Here is a 24,322-nt window from a genome sequence, read left to right on the forward strand (position 1 = left end):
CTTTGCTGGATCTCCTGCATATATAAACAATTATAGTACCACTCTCAGGAAAGATTAGTACGCCTTCCCTACCACTCAAAGGAACATTTCCATTCAGATGATAATTTCATCTAATTATGGTACATTGAAAAGGTGTATGTACAGAACATTTTAAAGATAGCATGCTTACATTTTTTTGCATTTTACAAAAATTATAAATGTTAGAAATGTCTGTCTGCAGTTGAAGGAGTAGGTCAGTGGTTTATCTTTAAGTCTGGCAAAGTGAGAAAACATTCTGTGTGGAACTTTGGAATTTTCTACTTTTGTCACAATGTGAAGCAACAGAGAGGCAAAGCAGTCTCAACTCCTCAATTAAGAAAGACTTTACCTCTGTCGAACAGATCATCAGTCTACCTTCTGCTGTGCATGTTTGCTTCAGGTTATATTCATTGATCTGTTTTGTACATATGTGTGTGTTTGAGGACGCATTTGAAAGTTTATGAAGAAGATAATTGTTGTGGTTTCCTGCTATTGTTTATGTTCCACATGCTGGCTAGCTGCATTTACTGTCTAGTCGTGTGTGTGTGTGTGTGTGTGTGTGTGTGTGTGTGTGTGTGTGTGTGTGTGTGTGTGTGTGTGTGTGTGTGTGTGTGTGTGTGTGCGCGCGCCTGTGAAGGACTTAATGTGAGCTGCACAAATGCAGCCAAGCTTGTCCAACTAAGACACCACTGCATCTCATCTCTAGTCCCATCTGGAACACGTTAATCCAGCAAGAACTCAGTCTCTCTCTCTTTTTCTCTCCCCCTCTCTCTCTGTTTCTCCTGTTCTGTCCTCTCTTGCATTCATTCCTACCTCTCTCTCTCTGCCTGGCACACTCTTCCTCTATCTCGACTCCCTGTGTCTTTGGTTCATGCTATCAGGTCCGATCAGGAAACCCAAATATGTTGAGAGTCCTCGCGTTCCTTCTGATGCCATCGTTTCAGCGCTGAAGAAGGTGGCCAGCAGCAAGGAATCTTCACACCATGGTGAGTTTTGCTTTTCATTCTTATGTATGTCTGTGTTCATTTGTGCGGTTGTCTCTTCGTAGAGATTGGCACTGGTTACACCTGGTAGATGTCATTGACAACTTTCCTCTTTCTATGACCAGTTTTTCTGGCTCCATGTGTGGATTTGCCTCGTGGAATATCAATGTTGTGTCCATGGGGTCAGGGAAAGGTCTTTTTAATTTGAGGTTAGGGGTAGTACAAGTGGTGTAAGCAAGTTTAAGAAAGTGTTCTTTCATGTACCCTCTAATGCAAACACACAATAGTGCTGTGTTTATTTTTAAGTGTTTGTTTAGATTACAATGGAGCCAGGTTTGGACTGCGTTAAGATACATTGCCTCACTGAAGCACCGGATTTGTTTGACGGACCTTATTTGTCTCTTTGTCCGGAACAAGCGTGCATTCATGTGTTTCCATATTTTTATAATGTGTGCTTTCGGTTATACTGCTGCGTATTTCTCTTAATTCTGTACTGTTTTGGGCGTTGTGTGTCGGGTAATGTTTCACTAAGTGGTCTGTTTTGATTTCTAGCAGAGCAGAGAAGGCTTAAATTCCTCCCTTATGCTTAAGTGGAGATTTAGGATGCATTATCTTGAAGAAAATACAACAGTAGTACCCTCTAATTCTACATGCCTCACATATGCAGACAGTAGTAGCTCAGTGCTCTGACTGTTGCATACCAAGGAAGGAGGGTGTGGCAAACATTCAGCTGGCACATGGCTACCATCAGATAGTGGACACCACATAAATGTTATCCCACAACAGCTGCTGAACTGGCAGCATTAGAAATCTAATTTTATTGTTTATTATATTTTATTAGCTTTATATTCCAAAAAAAATATGACTATATCATCGGTGTCATTCTACAAAAAAACATTAAGTGTTTCCTTGTCTGGATTGCCAGGATTATTTCTATTACAAATTTTTATCTTTTATTATTTCTGTCATTAAACTTGAAAGCGTTGATCCTTATACAGTTTGCTCTCACGCGTTCCCGCATGAAAGCCCGCGACTTCACCTCATCACGGATTTTGGTAGGTAGTTTCCCTGTTCCAGGGGTATTCAATTAAAAGTCACGGGGGTCTGGTTACCAAAATTTCCTCTTAGCAAAAGATCTGAACCCAAGTCCAGTTTGTGTCTTATAGCCGGCCCCAATGTCCACATTATCATTTATTATCAATGTTCAATGCAGGATATGTTTAAGTGAGTACACAGCTAGCTCTTTTACCTCACCATAAATAAAAGTAGACCCAGGCAAATAAATTTCAAGTGTTTATGTTAAATTGAAGAACACACCTCAGAATTAACAATAAAGTGCAAAAAGAGCTGAATAATGCTTTTTCTCGTAAATTAAAGATGGCCCGTCCTAAATAACTGAAGGCCTACACTTCAAGTAAAAAACATTAACATCTTCAGAGGGCATAAATAAAAACTGGCTCTTTCAGGGGAAAAATGCAAACAGAACTTTCTTCATGAGAGAACGGGGCGTGTGGCCTTCCAGTAATGTACTTGTGCACAAGGTGTGCACAGAACACACCTTGACTGTTTTGGAAAGCTCCCACTGTTTGGCACAGCCCCCCTCTCTTTTCCCACCAGGACAAGGTGGTGGGAAAAGAGAGAGTGGTGGTCTCTGTCATCTGTGGTGACAGAGAACACTTGCTTCAGATTTATGTCCATCTTTGTCAGCATCTTATTGTTGTATACATGTCCCTTCCTCTTGTGTGTGTTAGCGGTGTTACACCCAGCAAAGAGCTCATTGTCTTTGTGAAGGAACCTGACACACTCAAAAGCTGGACATTACCAGTAACATCTGCAAACTCATCAATTGCCACAGATATGCATGGTGCTCTCTGAATAGCTGCATCGAGCTGTTAATATTTCTGATTTTCTGGTTGCTGTTGACATCGGGATTTGTTTGATTTTTTCACACATCTCATCTTTCTGTTTTCCCTCAGATAATGTCTCAACAACAGCTTTTAAGACAGCTTTTATTCACAACTGTCCCATCACTAAAAGATTTTACATGTTGCCCCAAAATCTACCATGCCTTTATTGAACATTTGTTTACATTTTGCTCGGTTATTTTTTCCTCAGCTCAGACTTCATTGGATAATTTTGCTCAAAAGATCTGTGCTTTGTTTTGTAGTGGCGCTTCACGTTATTAATTAATTCATGCTGCTTGTTCAGACTATATGAGGTAAAATGGTTTTGAACTGCCTGACGGAGGAATACACATAAATTTCTCAGTCCACTCATTATTAACCAGCAGTTTTCCTCATTAACCTCCCTTTGTTTGGAGCTATGCTGTCTCCCTTCTTCTGTGCTCCGCAGTAGCGGTAAATTGACAGTGGTAGCGGCAGCAAGCTGTCTCACTTCCAGGTGCGCTGATAGAGCAGGTAAACAAAAGATCTTATTGGCTGAACTGAGTGGCGTCATTACCATATTAACTGGAGTAGCAGCACCTGCCGTCTGTAGCCGCGACCATCAGTAAAAATGTGCCAAGAAAATCTACTCTCGTGAATTTATCATGGAGTGGTCACGGGTCCGGACAGAAGCATCACGTGGTCCGAATCCAGACCACAGTCCGCCATTTGGTGACCCCTGCCCTATTCTATTGGCTGACAGCACCCGGAAGATATCTCAGTTCCATGAGTCTCTGAGACCCAAAAGTGCTTTAAACAGTCGATAGGAGTGTGGGAAAAGGTAATACAGATAGAAGGTGGTTTAACATAAGTATGGGGAGGGTCCTAAATGTTTAAATTACCGTAAATAATAAGATAAATAGTTTGTTGCTCCATCGCAGAATTTATTAATCAAATGTGGTTCCTGGAACGCATTAACTGCAAAGAACAAGGGCGCACCGTTTCTGTTTCTGTAATGAAGCCAATGGTTCAGACTATTTAAGCAAAAATGTGAGTGATTGTTGTCTCTATGTGGCTCTATGTACACTGGCGTCGTGCCCGGAGTGTCCCCCTTCTCACGCCCTGAGACTGCCGGGATAGGCACCGGCTCCCCCGCGACCTGCGTACGCGGATTAAGCAGGTTAAGACAATGACTGACTGACTATATGGGAGATGGATTAGTAAAGGTAGAGTCCTTTGAGTATAAATGTAATCCTACTGTTACCTTACTCCTACCTTACTATTCTTCATGCATTTTTCATTGACAGACCTAAACCCCACATTGATTCACATGAACGAGAACATTAAGAAAATCACATGCCTGCACTGCTAAAGGCTTTATGCCATCTTTTGTCCACTCCCTCTTGATTCTGGTGTTTAGAAAACAGCTTAAGTTGAATGTTGTTTGCTTAATTAAATTAAATTCTTTTTAATTTGTATGGCATCAAATCGTAACAAGGCCTTTTCGAGTTAGAGCCGGAAAAGATCTGCTCTTGTAGAACCCAGCTTGTCCCACATGAGCAATTACTGTACTTTGTTGACAGAGGCAAAACTTCCCTGTAACAGGCAGAATGTAACAGGCAGAAACCTTCTACCTTAGTAGGCAGAGAGAGAGACAGAAAGAGAGAGTGGAGAGAGTTTAATACAGTACAAAGAACACAGAGCAGGAAGGAGAGAGACAGAAAAACAAGACAGAAAGGACAGGAGCAGACAAAACAATGCAGTTATTAATCTGAGCAGTGGTTCAGAATATGTGGTGGAAGCTGCTGATGAGTTTGATGTATCCCTGCTATATAGCTTCATTTGTGTCACATATTGCACATAACAGGGACATATCCTATGTTTTTTGTTTCACTAAAGCTTCTTTCAGGCTGTGTTGTCTCCTACTTCAAAGAAGGTAAACGATGCTGCCTTTTTTGCCATCTGTGACGGGGTGAGATGGTTCTTTGACATTGGAGCTTGTCTAACAAGGGCAGCATCAGTGTGGAATGTTGATATGATGCTCGAAGAATCTGAGTCAGAAAATCCTTTTGAAATTTCACAGCATGAGAAAAATGTGACATTCAGGCCCCAAATAAAATGAGTTCTCGGGAGATGTGAATGAGCTTTTTGTTGGGTATTGTGCTGAACAGTGAATCACCATGATGTCTTAAAACCATGCGCCATATAACTGGTCAATATTACAACTTTGTGGTATTATTTAAATTATTTTCAGATGCTATTAGTTTTGTTAGGTTTTAATTTTAACTGTTCTCACCCTCAGCTTTTCAGAGCTGTATGTTGTGTACAAGCAGAATTGGCTGTCAGCATGTATTTGATGTAGAGTGTTACTTTGCCTTTGAGGAAGGATATAGTTACTTTCACATTTGTGTTTTCATTTCATCTGTGTGTCCAGTGTTCTTTTGTTTGTTTGGTTATGTGTGTGTTTGCCTGCATGAGTGCATCTGTAAAATGCGACCAACAGTCTGCTTGTCAAGATTGTTTCAGCTGTGGTCGGAGCTCTGTCTCCATCAATCAGCCTTAAGATCTGCTCCAGTCCTCTCCCACAATTATGTCTTCCTCTTGCACCCCTTTTACAACTCCCTGGCCTCAGCTCTTAACACCTGTTTCTTCAAGTAATGATGATGCTTTCAGTCTTTAAGCTGCAGGCCTACTAAATTCTCACCAGTTAAATCTAACTGTGGTATTGCTTTGTCTTTTTCTATTGGGATTGTACTCATAGGAATCTGAGTTTGTAATGTTATTTCTTGTACATGTATACCAGTTTAAATGTGTTTGTTCAACTCATGGCACTTTATTAGTTTGGAAGATCATTGTGAGATAATTTCTAAATAGAGGCATATTGAGATTTAATATGTGTCTTTTTAAAAAAATATATGGAGAGACAATTTTAAGCTGTCTGAAGTGTGGTTATCTTCTCTATAGCTTATATAAAAAACAGTATATCTTAGGCTCACCAGTGGACTGGAAAACATGTATTCACAGATTACCGGTACTGTGTGTGTGTGTGTGTGTGTGTGTGTCTGTCTGTCTGTCTGTCTGTCTGTCTGTCTGTCTGTCTGTCTGTCTGTCTGTCTGTCTGTCTGTCTGTCTGTCTGTCTGTCTGTCTGTCTGTCTGTCTGTCTGTCTGTCTGTCTGTCTGTCTGTCTGTCTGTCTGTCTGTCTGTCTGTCTGTCTGTCTGTCTGTCTGTCTGTCTGTCTGTCTGTCTGTCTGTCTGTCTGTCTGTCTGTCTGTCTGTCTGTGTCTGTCTTTGTCTGTCTGTGTCTGTCTGTCAATCCGTCTATCAATCCGTCTATCAATCTATCTATATATCGCTTTCTGTTTCTCAGAGTAGTGAAAAGGAGACCATTTTGGCTTCTTGTTGGTTCTGGCAGAGTAGCTTTTCCATCCTTTCTCAGTTGTACTTGTCTTTAAATCATGAGCTGGAGGGTGAAACTTCATATATTGTCTGTCTTTTCCCTTATGTAATGATGAAGTTTCTTTAATCTGTGTTGTTTATCGTTTGAGCCAGACAACACAGACACTGCGCCCATGGGGGTGAAGGACCGCATGACGCTTTATATCTGTTAGTAAAGTGTAAAATAAATATCCATCCATGTGCGTGTAGAAAAACAAGAATAACAGCGGAGTCTGATGTCAAGCTACGATCCTATTCAAAGTGAATGTTTACCTTGTCATCCCCACCCTCTGAATATCATTATTTAAAATATTGCATTATGAATGGCTTCATCTCAGTTTGCTGTGAAGTCTCATTGGACTGTGTTCACAGCAGAAAGACATTGTGGTTATGAATTGAAATGTGAAAGAGGAATGCTCATCGTTCTTTAGAGGGGCACGTCACCTCATACCTCCAACTCAACAGGGAAAGCAGGATACATGTTCTCATTGAGAGTTCATTAAAACAGACTCCACTGTTGTGGTAATGAAACTCCAACTGCTAATGAGCACCGGCTGGATTGTTTTCTCTGCAGGGAGAGAGCCAAGACAGCTCTGTGGAGCCAGTCTGTTCAAGGGTTCGCCCTCCTCCTTCACAGCTCTTCTGCTCCGCTCTTCTTCCTTAAATCTTAATTCGTCTTTATTTCACACCTGCTCATAAACTTCCTCAGGCCAGTAGATAATGATGTTGTTTTGTTTTTGCCTCTATTTACTGTATGGTTACTGGAATAACCAAAAGTGGTTCCAGCTGCATCCCCTTTTTATATCTTAAGGATAGTGTAATAGATTTTGTATAAAGACTCATTTTTCTTCATGCCTGTCTTCCATATAAACACACAATGCTTAATGTTACTGCCACAGTTCCATCATGCTTGTCATAGTATCATAAATAATGGTAGTTACACTAAAAGTCAAACACTAATTCAAAATTTTGTTGTACATCACAAAAAGGTTTCAAGCTTGTAACTACCATTGAGTCATGACTTAATGTGACATCCATCCTGACAGATCCACTTAATAAACCGGATGAATTACTCAGGAAGAGTCGCCAATAGAGAATGAACTGATGATTGTGTTTATTATGAATTACTCTGCTGATGTTTTCACAATTCATGTTTAAAATTATCAAACCTAATGAAAAATGCTCATCACAATGTCCTTAATTGCTTCTTTTATCAGAAAAATAGTCCCCAAACCAAGTTCTTTATTTATCATCACAAATGATCCAAGCAGAGAAAATCTTTGCATGCAGTAAAGTGGGATCAGCAAATGTCTGAAAACACTGACGTTATGGGCAATTAATATTTTTGAAAAAAAATTCAGTTGTTCAGTTCAGTTGTTTGACTAATATATGCAGTGGCACTGCAAACTGCTTAGTTACATATTTCTTTACTTGTGGATTGTACGTTATCTCCCGTAAAATTTAAGCTAATAGATCAGGCTCATACAAGCCAATTTTACTTCACCTTAGACCATTTACTTTGATGCATTCTATATCCTTCCTAAGGAGCTCCCCTATTCCTTCCTATGGAGCTCAACTGCATTTTCTATTATTGAGCTTGAATTGTTTGACTCACCTTACAGCTTTTAGGTTTTCCTCTCTACTTTCCATTTTCCAAGGACTCCATGACATTCTAAAGGGTTGTTATCCATCAGGTTAGAGAATAATCAGTCAAATTGCCCATACACTCCTCTGAACGTCTGCAGAGATGATTAAATAGATAACCGACGTGGAGAAGGAAACAAATCTATCTTCATGCAAAATTATACGGTAATTAAATCTTATTTTTTTCTTATAAGTGCTTGTGCTACAGGGGGTCTGTCAGAATCCAGTGACCCTGCACAGAATGTACTTTAGCTCATTATTAGTAACTCTGTGGAGCCTTCTAGTTAATATAACTTGACTGTCATATAGTCACTGTGGCTTTTCCAGGAAGCAACTGACTTGGAATTATTAGTTCTTACTTCTTAAAGTCCTCTTCTGTTCCTGTGTCACATTATTGTATTCCAATAGTATGCAAAAAATGACTACTAGTCATTTGGGGTGACGTCACAGCTGCAGACAGATTCCTTCAGAACTCTTTTTCAGTTGTCCTAATTTTCAGAGTCCCAATGGAGAGAAATGGAACTCAGCTAGAGCTTGATTAATTATATTAGCTGACATTTTTTGCATTAAATTTATGCTTTGTGGCTCAGTAGTTAGTGTTGCTGCCTCAGTATAAAAGTATTTGGTTAGTGAAAAGTTTGAAATGGAGTTGGACATGTTTTCCTCCAATTTTGCAGTTGTTCTCTGGCTTCCTCCCCGGATCCAAAGATGTGAAAGATTGTTATGATTGTAACCAAGAATGGTTGCTTGTCTCTATGTCAGCTTTTGGTGTCCTGGTGTCTTGGCTATACTCTAGCTCATTTCCTGCCAAATGGATTTGGCTTCATCAGAAGCCATCCATGTCAATGTGGAGAAGCCATCTCCGAACAGGGGTTTTGGTCTTTGACATAATCTTTCACAAATTTACAATCAGGTCGTTTTAAAACTTCCCAAAAGAACGACTTAGTAGATTGATATAGGTGAAGTGTGTCTAATGATTACCATTGCAATTCAACCCCACCCCCCCATTGATACCCCCTGGCATTCCAACTACTGTTGAGGTGCCAGATGGGTCTTGACAATGGTTGTTGGAATATGAATAGCACTGACCACACCTCAAAGGGTTAGGAGGCTGAGACAAGACCAACTACCACTAGAACTGAAGAAGCCTCTTTGATGAGAGGAGAAACGACTTTCAGAAACTTACTTAAAAGTCCAGTGGATTGATTTAAACAATTTTGGATAACTATCACCTGGATAAATGAGAATCCACACAGACATATGACGTAAGTAATTCCCCCCTTAGGATCAATAAAGTATTAATCAATATAGCACTTTACTCATACTCATAAGCAACTGTAAATCACTCTGTTAATCACTCCTGTTGTTACATCATGATGTGCAATGATTTGAAATGAATCATTTTTAAGGAGTTTTGCACAATTTTTTTGTTGATATAAGAAGCGTTTGTTTTCCAGATTTTATGAATTGGTAGGGTTAGGGAGGACCACTATGCACATGTAGAGACCTGAAATAAATGTTTTTTTCATAATAGGACCCCTTTAAACCGTCTTCAATTCTGGGAAACTTTGCAGTTCCTCAAAATTGAAGTAAAGTGTCTTTTGTTTGCTTTTTTGTTTTTTTGGACACACATACTAGTATCAGAAACTAAGCACCCATGTTGGCTTTTATGTCAAAGGGTTAGCATATATAGTCTGCACAATCTCACTGAAGACATGTGTGTATGTCTGACTAACACATTTTGTTATTGTCCAAAGGACATGCCAAGCCATAATGGCTTTTTCTGTTGTGTTCAAAAGAGTTTAACAAATTACTGGGATGGTTTATTCTTCCATTAGGAAATTGCTCTGGTAGAGATTTCTAGTATACATTTGAGGTTTCAACAAAATTCAGGACCTTTGTGGCACTCAAAGTACTGTTTGATTTTTTTTCCCGTTATGTGTGCTGTCTGCTTTATTAGGCTTGATTTTTATCTCTTGACAAAAAAGCCCTTACCTTTCAACCAGATAAGACAAGAAGACAGCCATTCCTGCTGTTTAAACTAGACATACTGGACCGCAATGCACTGGCAACGTGTCTGGAGCGTCTCCCTGCCCAATGCCCGTAAGTCTGTTGGGATAAGCTCCAGCAACACTTGAGACCTGTGAGAGCGGAATAAATGGTGTAGAAAATGAATGAATGAATACTGGACTTGCTGTGGACTCGAGTTTACATTGTATGCTGTAAGAAATTTGGTTGTCTTTTAAAGAACTTCTTGGCACACCCCAAATGAGCAACTTATAAAGGAGATGGTGCCTCACTCAAGGGCGCCTCAGCAGTGCTTGGGAGGTGAGCTGACACCTCCCTCTGTCAGCTCACACTCCGGGTGGCTGGGCAGGAGTGGGAATAGAACCACCGACCTTGTGACCACTGAGCCACTAAGAGTTTGTTGTTTACCAGTGACATGCAGGCTCTGTATCCAAAAGTGCTTTTCTGAGCCACCATTGTTGTCTGGTCAGTCAAGGAAAGATACAGCAGTCACTATATAATCATGTTTTAAAATCTGAGTCATTTTAGTCATCTCATGGTAAAACACAAGATTTATCTCTTGAGCCTCCTTCATGAAGATGGGTCAGTGTCTCAGTGAGACATTCCCCAGTTGGTGGTCTTGGTTGACCTGTTTTATGTTATCTACGGCAAACCCACAGCAGAATTTTTATTTTTTTTAAAGTGCTGGCTTTGCTTGACATATTTTTGTGGTACTCTTTATTTGCTTAATTTTTTTATGGGAGTTAGTATAATCAGTCATTACAATTATATTTATTTTATATGTTTTCTACACAGCATTATTAAGTTCATAGTGATTTAAGAAGCGCAAGTGTTCATGAAATTGTCTCCCCTAGACTGTCTATTTGGTCTTTCATTGTCAAGACAAGACCAGTTATGGATGTTGTGGGGGTTTTTTGTGGGGGTTTTTATATTTGAGATCCTTTGGCTGAGACCTGTTTGTTGTCATTGTGTTGGTGCTGGTGTGAGCCCGTGCTGCTTTGCACAGACTGGTTTATCTGATTGCATAGGCATGAATATTAGAGTATAAATCAACATGAGCAATATTAAGTTGTGAGTTGTTCTGAATGTCACTTTTGATGCATTTTCAGTTAATTGCTCAGCCGTAGACAGATGTACCTCTGACTGCAGGTTCACTTAATAAAAGTGTCAAACCGATTTTAAATTAGTTCTAGAGTGATTCATTCTGTACATCTAGAAGGACGCTCAGGAGTGCCTTGGCCCAACGGTCCTATTTTATATGAATTATTTTTAAACCCAAAATCCAAGTGTTAAGGTAGAGAATAATTTTCCTTCTGCATATTACAAAATCTACATTATTATAAAAGTGATGGTTTGAGATTCATACTGAATCCTTAAAGTTAAAAAGATTTAAGATCATTTTTAAAACTGATTATATAAAAATGTAAAGCCAAAATGGTAAATTGGGTTTATTTGTCATATTCACTTTCTCCAACCGTCTTAATTATCTCTTACTAAGATTCTAATTGGACTGAATAGTACAAGATTCTCCACTAGGACATTGTATAGAATCATATGAAATGTGAGAAGTAGAGGGGTCCTCATACCTTCAATTTGGCTAAATGAATGTAATGAAACCATCACCAGATTCTACAAGAACCGCAGATATTATTATAAGGACACAGAAGACAACATCTGTCAACATCTGTCTTAAGCTCCTTCTCATGTTCTATCAGTCCGTAGTCTCCAGTGTGCTGTCATACGCCATTGTGTGGTGGGGTGGTGGGGCCAGGAAAAGAGATATGGACTGTCTTAACAGAGTCATCTCTGTTAGACAGTCACTCTGTGGAGACAGTTCTAGGGAGCAGGACCATGTCTAAATTCAGGGCCATCATGAACAACACCAGCCACCCCCTGCACACCACCTTCTCCCAGCAGAGGAGCACCAGACAGCACAGACTGCTGTCACACAGCGCCTCCACAGAGAGGCTCAGGTCCTCCTTCGTGCCCCGTGCCATCAGGGGGTACAATGACTCTCTCAGGAGGAGTGGGGGGGGGTGGCGAGGTCAGCACGCGGTTAAATGGATTCGGATTTAATTTAGTTTAATTTTATACTGTTTATATTTAAATTTTATACTGTTTATATTTTAATTTTACACTGTTTATATTTTTAAAAAATTAGTATATGTACTGTTAATGCTACATGTGTCTGTTAGTGTAGTGTATGTCTTGTGGTATGTCCTGTTTTGTTTGTTTTTGTTTTTTTCCTGGTGTTTGGCTGAGCAGTGGATATGTGCAATTTCTTCCGGGATTATTAAAGTATCTAAACAGACATACATTTTGGAATACTGCAATTATAGGAATGAGCAATCATCACAAATATTTTTTCAGTTAAAAAATACAGCCTAGAACCAAGGCAGTCAGAGACTGCAACATCCCACGACAACCCTCAATTCAAAATTTTACCCTGACCTACTTGCATAGGTCAAAGATCAATGCTAGTGCTCCGACCTCTTCTCGTAGTTCAAAGCACTAGCTTTGATCTATGGTCTTAGTCATACTGGCATTCTCCCTCGTCTTTCCATCTTATCTGGTTCCTGAGTGTACAAAAGTTTAAATTTGACCTTGACCTAGCCTTTTCAAGGTCAAGGTCATCATCTCATATGCATCCCTTTTGCCCCCCGAGTAATGTGCTTTTTGGTTCATCTTTCTACCTGCAACGGCTACGAAGATATTTTGTGGACTAATGAATGGACAGACGAACGGACTGACGAACACTGAGAATTCCAATGCATTACTGCTTTGAAGCGGGATGTAATAAATGTTTGTGATGAACCAGGCCAAAATTCATTTAAAAACTGGTGGCCAATATCGAAAGTTGTTTTTTTTTTGTATTAGAAGTTACAGCCAACTAAGTCGGACATGGCTCAGCTTTTGTGTATCTACATGCAGCATATCACTACAGTGGACTGTATGCACTGGACTTCCTGTTTCCCAAACATTCAACATGTTACACAACTTTTTAAATAAATAAATTTCATTTCCAATAAATGCATATACATTCACAATGAAGGCAACACGTTATCTGTTAATTGGTTTTGAATGTCAAAGATGCACTGTACAGTATATGTACCTGAGAAGAGTGGTTTGAGCTTGACTTTATGGAGGCTTGGCAGCACATAGTGCGGCTGGACTCCACTGCATTTAATCAGATTGGCTTTTATTATTAATAGCTGTGAAAGGAGCAGGATAAAGGAGAAAATGAAGGAGAGATTAGGGCAGTTGCTGAACAGAGAGCTGTATTATAAGATTTTGTTCAGTACCTCGGACATCTGCCTTTCTCTCTCTATCGCTCCCGCTCCCCCTTTCTCTCTGTTTCTTACTCTTTCTTCTAACTGTCTGTTTATTCTCAGGAATTCAACCTTAATTTGCCAGTTTAACTTCAGAGTTGCATGGTACAATTTTTAATAGGTTCAGCACAGGTAGATGTTGCCATATAGTGTCTCAATTGTTATTATGGATTAACAGAAGAAAAAAAGAACAATTTCACGTGGTCTCTGCCTTGTCGATGGGAGCCCAAGCCTGAAATTGCATTCTAAATAAGTATTCAGTCTTGGCAGAGAAGACTGCAGATGGTTTAAGCTGTGTAGGAGAAAGACTCATGTCCACTCATTGATATTCAGAGGCTCTATGAGTGAGAGCAGTAAACAACCAGAAAGCTCTGGAATTGGCACTTGAGGCATGTTGCAAGACAGGAATTGTTGTGACTTTCTAATGGTGATGGATGTGGAAATATATATCAGACTATCAGAAAGGCTTACATACTTTCTTACACACACACACACACACACACACACACACACACACACACACACACACACACACACACACCGTAGCCCCCACCACACTTACTCACTTTCACTCGCTCGCTCTTTTTCCCTCTCCCTCTCTGCATCTGCACCACATCACCAGCAGCAGGGGTGCATTTTAGAGCAGAGCTGAAGAGGGCAGGGCAGGCAGAGTGTCCCTGTGTGGGCCATCCAGTGGAGGGAGTGAATCTGCATGCTAACATTGAGCATCTCTCTCTCTCTCTCTCTCTCTCTCTCTCTCTCTCTCTCTCTCTCTCTCTCTCTCTCTCTCTCTCTCTCTCTCTCTCTAGAGCTGCAAGCTGAGAAACAACCAAGCTCCTCCTCCCCTGCTACTCAGGAACTGATGACAAGGCTGGGCTTTTTACTAGGAGAAGGGATCCCGGGTACGGCACGCATACCTATGGACGACAAAAATGAAAAGAAGGTATTTTAATTTTGTCCTGCCCCTCCAACTGCCCGCCCTCTTCCAATAGGAGCTGCTACCACTGCTGCAGCACACAGATGGGGAGGGATAGAGGAGAGAAGGAAGGGATGAGAAGAGGAGGGAAGTTGTGACAGTGTAAGGGAAGAATGGATTATTTTGTTGCAGCTTGATTCATTTTTTTCCACCTGCATATTATCCTTGGAAGGAGATTTAGAAGGCACCGCTGGGATTTAAAAAAAAAAAAAAAAATCATGTTTTTGGGCACAACAAACAACGGTAACTGTCAAACTGTTTTGACATGGTCAAGAAACTGCATATTTAACATAGCTCGTTTTATGTCACTACAAGCTTCTCAGTGTGGTGTGTCTCCAAGGAACTTGAGTGCTATTCCAGGGGCTCTTGAGTATGTAACAGGAGTGTCCAAGCCTCGGTCCAAAAATAGAGATATGTAAGGTCTGAGCCTCACTTTATTTGGTTCCACTAATTAAGCTGAGGTTGTGTGAAGAAGCCAGGAATGATTAGCATATTCTGTTTCCATGGTGTGTTTTGGGTACATTTTTATACTAAATTGCCAGACAAGTGGCTCTTCTAAAACATTTAATAAGATGTTAGGAATTGGAGCATCATGGGAATGTAAGCTTTTGCTTGTTTGTTCGTGTGTGTGTGTGTGTGTGTGTGTGTGCCTGTGTGTGTGTGTCTCTGTGTGTGTGTGTGTGTGTGTGTGTGTGTGTGTGTGTGTGTGTGTGTGTGTGAGAGAGAGAGTGAGAGAGAGAGAGAGAGAGAGAGAGAGAGAGAGAGAGAGAGAGAGAGAGAGAGAGAGAGAGAGAGAGAGAGAGAGAGAGAGAGAGAGAGAAAATGTGTTTAAAGAGATCAGCCTGTGAGCAGCATCTGCCAGCTATTCTCTGAATGTCCATGCTGCTGTTTTACACCATGGATTGAGCTCTGGAAATTAGCATTAGCTCCTCTACAAAAATCTCTTAAAAATCAGTAAAAGGTTTTGGCTTTGACTGTGATTTGTTGAGAGGTGTAAATTCTGGACTGCAATGTCAGACAACAACAATGTCTCTGCAAACAGGTTGGCTGTTGTCTATTTATTGTTCAACAAGTTGTCAATGGTACCTTAAGTCATACAGCATCCGTCTTTTAAATTCTTTGAGCTTCTGCAAACATCTAGACAGAATGTCTGTAAGAATGAGCATTAATAAGTTGTACTGTTGTTTCAGTTCAGTTGCGTAAGGTGTCTGCAACAGAAAAAACACGTTTTACTGTTCTTGTTTAAATACTGCAGAAATGTTTTAAGCAGTTTAAAATTTATATTGTTTAACAGATATATTTGTTTCTGAATTTGTTTGCACATTCTGTTCTGTAGTCATTCCAGCTGAAGTAAATCATTATTTTCAAAGATTTACAGTAACAATATGCAGAATGTAAGAGGCTAAATAACAGGTTAGCAATGTTTGACTCTAGGTATAATTTTAGAAATGGTTTGTGATGCTTTGCTAGGATTTCAGTGGCAGAGTTTGTTTGAGAAAATGCACAGTCTTTTGGTGAATGTTGTTTGAGAAGCCAGCTGGTGTCTTTTTATTTGTAAGGTTAGTACCATGCCTGTTGAAGGAAAGGCCCCAGGATGAAGTTGTGCATTGAATTAATCAGACTTCATGGGAACATGAGGATGGTGGAGTTAGTTCAAAACTAACTGAGACAGACTTAGACTCTGTGGTGTGAAAAATTAAAAATGCTTCTTACAATGAGACAAGGATGACCTTACCGAGCTTCAGTTCATTGTGTAAATCCAGAATACAGTTGAAGGAAGAGGGAACAGGACAAACCAGCTTTAATTTGGAGTACTTTGGTTGTCAGTTAGTTCAAAGAATCCATTGCCGTACGGTTGTCAGACAGGCTTGATTGCATGAGAGCAGTGTCTTTTGTCTCACAACAAAGCAGAGACTTAGTTGAAATGCTTGTCAGGTTTATTTTAGTCACCTCAGACATATGAGTGTGTAATTTTCAAGCCTCTCTCCATTTACAGTCCTTATGCCCTTTGGCATTTGTCCCAACCTCGATGTGTGTCCTTGTTTGTTTGTTTGTGAAAGGAAATTTTGCATCATCACCACATGGACCAGGTCAACCAGTTGGATCAAATATTTCCTTGATGTTTTTTGGATTCACCTTCCATATAAGGATGGAAAAGTATTTTTAGTTTTCTTTATTAATGGTCATGCTGAAAAAATGTTAACAAGTTGCCATCTTACAATTTATATTACTTCATGGTCCATTGACATGAATGTGGAATACTTTCATCGTGCACCCTGACTCATTTGTCTACCCCTCTCTCCCCAGTCTTCTGTGACTAGTCAGGGCATCAGTCCTTGCTCCACCCTAACCAGCAGCACGGCATCTCCTAGTACCGACAGCCCATGTTCCACACTCAACAGCACAACCAGTCGCCCGCCTCTCCGGCGCTCCAGCCCTTGTGGGACCATCACAAGTCCTAGCTCCACTTTAGAGAGCAAGGACAGTGGAATCATAGGTGAGAAGTACTGAACTGTTTCACCATACCCAAATAGCAACTTGTATGGCATTAGAAAACTTTTTAGACTACGGCCATATACTTCTGTAAAAGTAGTTCTGTAGGTTTTAACTGTTAAGTTAAGCAATGTTACAACTAACTCCCTGTTTACTGTATTTCATTTTGTACACGCAAGAACATTTGGGTGGCACGAGATGAAATTGTACCTTTTTTTTACTCAGTTATCTGCAATAATGTGCAAATGAATCACCAATGTTTTAGATCAACTTTGGAAATGTTTAGTGAAGAGGCAACAAATCTTTGCCAGGTCTTCAGGATAACCACATTGCATTTTTGTGAGTAAGACTAAGTATAAACAGAAGTTTGTTTGTCCACAGGGAACATTTAAGCTGGCAGGTTAAACATAGCCACATGTGAGCCAAGGTGGAAGTGGTGGACTTTTATCACTGTTGTGCTCCATTTGTATGTCAGTCATTTGGTTTATTTTTTTACATGATGCAAAACTAAATTGTTCCAGACATTTGTAAAGAAATGTACATAGAAGATGATTAGAGTATCTGTCTAGACAGCATCTCTATAAAAATGTCAATTATCTTCTTAGCCAGGAAGGTTAGCAAGTATTGTAGAAATACATGAGCAGTGTATCAGTAGCTCACTTAGCTGCAATGGTAACCTGCCTCTGAGTAAAAAAAGCTCACATACTCACTCCAGAGCTTAATCTTAAACTTAAACTCACTTCCCCCAGGGGAAATTATCCTAACACTCACCATATACATAGATATGGTGAGTGTTGGTGTGTGTGTGTGTGTGTGTGTGTGTGTGTGTGTGTGTGTGTGTGTGTGTGTGTGTGTGTGTGTGTGTGTGTGTGTGTGTGTGTGTGTGTGTACAGGCCCTTGAAACAAACACACTATGCAATTAGGCATGCAATTAGTATAGGGGGTGGCAGAGTGATGAAAAGCGACTTTTCGTTGCGCCCAATTGAGGACCTTGTAAGGGGGATGGCGCCTTGCTCAAGGGCTCCCCAGCAGTGACCGGGAGGTGAGCTGACACCTCCCACTGTCAGCTCACACTCCGAAGATGGCTAGGCGGGAGCGGGAATCAAACCGCCGATCCTGTGATCATAGCACGCCTGCTCTACCACTGAACTATCGCCACCCCAGATTGATTAAAACATACTGTAGATGGTGACAAAGGCTCTGACCTCTCAGTAACATTTTTCTTTTCATTTTACATTAATCCTGTTAGATGCCCTGTCAGAACAGATTTCTCCATTTGTGTAATTTATTTAATTTATTTCCCTTTATTACAGTATTTGACCTTAGCAGAAAATACTGGCTACTACCATTCCCTCATGTGCACTTAAGGATTTAGTGAAAAGTGTCACCTGCATCACATCACTCACTTATCTTTTTGTTAGACCTATTGGATTTTACATGGGACTAAAGAGCATTTATGTCAGAGTGAATTCATCCTCTGAGAGCTGTAGTTTGTATCGAGCTGTTCCAGTATTAGAAAGCATTGAGGTGGGAGTATGATGTTGTATTATGTCTCGAGTTAAACAGCCCTGCTTGACATCTGGGGGTTTGCACATGCCGACATGAATGTGGTTTAGTCTATTGATACATTAATTTGTCTGTGGTTCCTGCTCACAAATGATTCAGTCAATAAAATTTAGTGTCTGAATATGAAAAGGCGCTTTAAATATTGCAAATCATTCTAGGCACTAGGAAATTTTCACTGTTTGAAGAAAAGGATTACCATTGTCCTCTTCCTGATATGAACCATCTACGAACACTTATTTATTGCTGATTTAGACAAACTGACATGACTGTTCTCCTGGACAAGATTCCATGCCAAAGCAGCCATGACACAATTTCTTGTGTTTCCTATGGTGCAGAGTTGACATATTTGATCACGAGTCAGTCATCCTGCCCCCAGAGTAATATCATAGCTAGCTGCTAAATAATTTATGGAAACTGTCATATAGTATCCTCCAGCATATTGCTTTGACATGTTGCCACCCAGGATTAACAGGCACTCCTGCCACATGTTTCGTAGCCTGTCTCATTATAAATCTACTTTGGTTGTGTCAAATAAAGATTTGCTTTGCGAGAGAATGATATGATGTGACGTTTGCCTACAACATCCCTCCCACTTAATTTGCTAAAACTGTGCAGTCATGTAAAAGACCCGGGCTGTCTTGCATCCACATGTCAGATTGTTACTCTCACTCTCAAAAGTACATTAATTTGGCCATGTACATGTATGTTTAAAGTTCAGGTTGCTTGAGTTGGGGAGACTTAACAATGCCTTAACTTTTCTATACAGCTCCCACGGGAGTCCATACATAAAGCGTGTGGAGATGGACTTAAATCAGCCCTTCACCAACAGCCATACTCAGCAACACTACCTCTGACCAAACAAATAACAATGCATGTTTCCTCTAATATGCCAGGGCATCTCCTATTGCAGGCCTATGCACGACAGGTTTTGTCAATGACTTCATTTTTGGCTTGGTTATACAGCAGAGGAGTCAGGAGGTGTTATATTGGTGATGATGCAACATACTTTGGCATTAAGAAATCCACATTACCAGCGTGTGTGATGCAAACACAGCCAATTGGCCAATCAGTCCTAGTCCTTTGACTCTGCTGTACTAATGATTCTGTATCCATCTGCCTGTCATTATGTTGCCCTGGCCTTGTTTCTACTCATCATTTTGAATCATATTAGATGGTTGGCCTTGGGCGTTAGAAAAATATAGATGAAAATTTTAACAAACTTTCTTTACCCTGTTCTAAAATGTTTTCATGTTTTATATATGAATTGTGTTACGTAGTGAAGAAAGCTGTCTCACCCAATGATCAAAAGACAATATTTTATAGTTCAGAATATGCATTCATGATGAAGACAGACTTTGCTTTCCTATATTTCTCCAATGCTCTTAATTTTTTGTCCTTTGCCTGCTATAACGTCCTCTCTGTATTCATTTCTTCTCAGCCACCATAACTAGTTCTTCGGAGAATGACGACCGGAGTGGCTCCAGTCTGGAGTGGAGTAAGGATGGCAGCCTGAGGGGCAATGGGCACCATGGCCTGTCACAGAGTGTACGGGTGGACACCTGTTCTCCTGTGGCTGAAGAAGAGTCCAACAGTAACACGGCCGACACCCCATCCAGGTCAGACCAGCAGCCACAACAGCAGCAGTACAACACATCAGTGGGAGCACCACAACCTCCAAGTCATTCATCCGAAGGGCCCATTCCATACCCAGCACAAGCATCTTCCTCCCTTATGATGCCAAGGCCAAACTCTGTTGCAGGTAAGAGGTTGTTTTTGAGCCTTTCTGTGAAGACGAGCGAATATGTTTATTTATCTCGGTGACTATGCTCACAATTGGCAATACATGAAACTCAAGATTTCATCTTGTCACCCAGAAACTTTTTTGTTACACTGGCAGTAAATTTTGACTCTCTGCTTGGGTGTCTCACTATATTTTATTGTCAGTCAATTCAAGGTTGTGATGCTATGATTTGCTGTGCCTGAGGCTGACAACTGCTGTGTCAGTTCTAGTCCTTGCAAGTGACAGACACAGGCAGGAAAGAGCATGTGTAGATAAGGAGAGAATAAGAAGTTAGTGTTTTTCAGAAGCCAAACTGTGCTTTTCGACAAGGGCTGGGGTATGAAGGCAGAAGTTTGGGATTAAGCAGCTGTTGTATGTTGCGCCCCGACCCTGCTTGCTATGTTGAACCTAAAGCAAGCCGCTGTCTGGCTGATCTGTTCTGCATTCCAGCCCTGGAACCTCCCTGTTATGGCTCAGCTTGCCATATCCACACAGCTGTCACAGTTGTTGATATCACTCGCTACCCCCCTTTTTTTCATACCTAGTTCTCCCTCACTCTAGTTCCCTCTATTTTCACTCTTCCCACTTTTGGCCCTGCTGTTGTAATACACACACCTAGTGGCTTGAGATCTTCTTTTAGAAGTTCAAAGCTGAAACAAACTTCATGTGAAGACCTGTGAGAATGAAACCCTGACTTATTGCTGTCTTATATACCTTGGATTAACTAAGGACAGTTAAGGGCTTTAGTTGGCAACTTTGTTACTTACTGTTTATTATACACCATAACCAGGTGAGTGTTTCGTACATGCGTTCTATAAAGATTGACTAGACACTAGAAATAACAGAAACATCAATATAAGATTGCTTGAAGAACGCAAACCTCTACGGTGGTCAGACTGTTCTTTGGCATATCTCATACCTCACATCTACTCATGCACACACACATACACACACACACACACACACACACACACACACACACACACACACACACACACACACACACACACACACACACACAGACACACAGACACACACACACACACACACACACACACACACACACACACACACTGAGCAGTCTTTCACTTGGATTGTGCAGCTGCCAATATTTAGGCATAATTTATTTACTGCTTCTATAAAATGTTCCTGCCTTGGGTTTGATTTTGAGAAAATGCTATGTCTATTCATGTCAAGACTATATCATTGTGTTTGTTTGTTCTCTTTTTCTCTATAAAATATCTGTTATTCCCTTTGAGTTTTTAATGGATATATTGGAGATTGTCCTTAGCAAAGCATCTGCTCAAAGAATGTAATGTGGTGTAAGGGCAGTGTGTTTCTCTTAAAACTGAAGGTAATCTATTTTTTCAGTTTTCCAAGCTACACTTACACTGTTGGCAAACTCATAACGGAGAGCACACAAGAGACAGAAATAGAATAACTATCATTGTTGCAGAGCTTGTTCAGACATTGTACATATACCATGACTTCTTCATATTTCACATAATTTACACTCAACACTAGAAAAAGATGCATGGAATTCTGCCAAGCTTGCATGAAGTCCATCCATTTTTCCATGAGTCCAAACCCTTCTCGACTGTACCAATATTTTGCTGCTGACATAAACCTGACTGGGACAGACATGTTTATCCACTATTAGGGCTAACAGACTAATATTCAACCATCTATGTGTGTGTGTGTGTGTGTAGACACCAATGTGGTCTTTCCCCCATGTGTTCCAGGAGTTTCTGGGCTGATGTCATGTTATGCAGCTCTTCCCAAGAGGGACATGCTAATTTTTCACCTTTGATTTTACAGTGCATTGTTTGGCAAATCCCTTGCCAAGAATGTCAATGATGTTGCCTAAAACCAGTCTGTGTTCTGTCAGGCTGTGATGGGGACAATGCTTCTTTTCAGGTGATCCTCAGGGGGAAAAAAATTAAAAGAACAATTTCTGATGCATATAGGAACTAGTATTGGAAGGCACATCATTGTACAATACAAACAAAAGATTTACCCAATAAATGAATACACAGAAAGAAAATTTCCCAAATCCATTAATGGCAGCACATTAGAGCACCATAATGTTAATATTTGTCAATACAGCTTATAGTTAATATGTAAACACTAAAGCAATGGATGCACACTGCAGCGTGTTTTTGACATTTGCTTCTCAAAATGTATGAAATGACAATCAGTAGTCTTGAAAATTATAAAAAACACCATGTACCCCCCACCCCCCATTTCAAAGCCCGTTAATACTAATGATATGGATGACACACTGTCACCTATTTGAAACTTATCTAGAGCAGAGACATGCAGCCTACCTCCCACTGTTGACAATTTTTTAACATTATTGTATATATAATATATGAATTACTTGGTTTTAAATATAGACAGATAGGACTTCATGCTGTTAGCGTTAGTAAATATTGGTAGGAACACCATAAGACTTCATGCTAGTATTTACTAATCTTCTGCTCAGCATTTTTTCAGGCTAGTTCAGTGCTTTTGACTATATCTTGCCCTGATACTTCCATGATAAAGTGGCCACCAGCTATAGAACTCCAGTGCAGACACACCTCAGACTCTCTGCTCGTTCAGTTGCAAAACAGGTTGGAGACTTTAAGAAAGAGTGATGAATGTGTTTCTGACTGTCAAATCTCCATCAGATTCTCTGTGTTTCCAGCACGGATGCAGAGAGTCTGACAGCATCTGCTCATGCCTGGTTGACTCTGACCACCAGCTGGCTGTTCTTGCAACACTGAGCGATCAGTCTGCCACACTGTCGGAAGTCTGTGTCTCCTTACTGAACACATCACATACTAAATTTCCATGAGGCCGCACCCTGACAGTGGGTGTATTGTCCTGTCCTTTGCAGTATTTTTTTTTTTAAATCAAAAGAGATCAGATGAAAATTACTACGAATGCAGAATTTGATTTAATTAAAAGTAGTGATTCAAAACCTACAATGAAAGGAGATGAATCGTTGCTCCCTGAGCAAAGTTTTAGACTTTGTGCAATGCATTTACTCTGAGAAAGTAGCAATTATTTCATTCAAGTATATATTAACCATATTTTTCATTCATTTATTTTTTTTATTTCAGTCATCCACATAATTTGTGTGGTGTAGGCTATCAGCCATAGGGAATATCTAAAACAAAAGATGAAGGCATTATTTGGTAATAATTTATGTCCCTTAGTCTTAGGCCCCGTCCACACGATGACGGATTTTTTTTAAAACGCAACTTTTTAAAAACGCATTGAAAACGATTTATATCCACACGACAGCGTTTTTAAAAAAATCTCCGTCCACACGTAAATGCACCAGTGCGTTTTCGAAGACGGCTATAAGCATGCCAAATCATGTGGTGGCAGTATTGAGTCAAATTTTATCCAATAGGAATCCTCCGTGTTTTGTTGTCACAACACACGGGCCCATAAACATGACGTCACAGCAGTTTTCATCGCAGGCAAGACATCAGCATTTTTAAAAAGTCCCGGGGATACTCCGGGATATGACGGATTTTTTGAAAACGCAACTTTCCTGTTGCGTTTACGCCTTCCGTCCACAAGAAAACGCAACTTTTTAAAAACGCTGGCCGAAGTGGATTTTTTTAAAAACGCTGGGTCTGCGTTGTCGTGTGGACGGCCTATCCGCGACTTTTTAAAAACGCTGACGTCTTGCCTGCAAAGAAAACCGCTGTGACGTCATATTTATGGGCCCGTGTGTTGTAACAACAAAACATGGAGGGTTCCTATTGGATAAAATTTGACTCAATACTGCCACCACATGGTTTGGCATGCTTATAGCCGTCTTCGTAAAACGCAATGGTGCGTTTACGTGTGGACAGAGATTTTTTTAAAAACGCTGTCGTGTGGACGCAAATCATTTTCGATGCGTTTTTAAAAAGTTCTGTTTTTTTTAAAAATCCGTCATCATGTGGACGAGGCCTAAGGATGAGAGTTTGCACTTCTAGTCTGACCGTGTTACTTTTAGCACTCTGCTTGAGAATACTGGGTATCTCCCACTGGGTGATGAGTGGCATTTGCTTTGATAGAGTTCAAGTCTCTCAGGGCCTTGATAGGTGGTGTAAGATGTTGGGTGAGTTCCGAAGATATATTCATGTGAAGCCTTAATGCAGACCTAATTGTAAACAGGACTGTTACTGTTAGACAGGGACA

General features: G+C 40.4%; 1 protein-coding gene across 2 annotated transcripts in view; it reads left to right on the forward strand.

Annotated features, from left to right (window-relative positions):
* The window catches only part of tanc1b (tetratricopeptide repeat, ankyrin repeat and coiled-coil containing 1b), a 100,801-nt gene that overhangs the window by 41,824 nt on the left and 34,655 nt on the right, over window positions 1–24,322 (forward strand). For both annotated transcript variants that reach the window (XM_068328437.1, XM_068328439.1), the window contains exons 4-7: window positions 900–1,004; window positions 14,132–14,265; window positions 16,606–16,795; window positions 19,796–20,116. In XM_068328437.1, the coding sequence (XP_068184538.1) occupies window positions 900–1,004; window positions 14,132–14,265; window positions 16,606–16,795; window positions 19,796–20,116 (750 nt within the window). The remainder of the gene's footprint in view (window positions 1–899; window positions 1,005–14,131; window positions 14,266–16,605; window positions 16,796–19,795; window positions 20,117–24,322) is intronic.

This window comes from Antennarius striatus, chromosome 12 (genome assembly GCF_040054535.1).
Source record: "Antennarius striatus isolate MH-2024 chromosome 12, ASM4005453v1, whole genome shotgun sequence".
Classification (NCBI taxonomy): Eukaryota; Metazoa; Chordata; class Actinopteri; order Lophiiformes; family Antennariidae; genus Antennarius; species Antennarius striatus.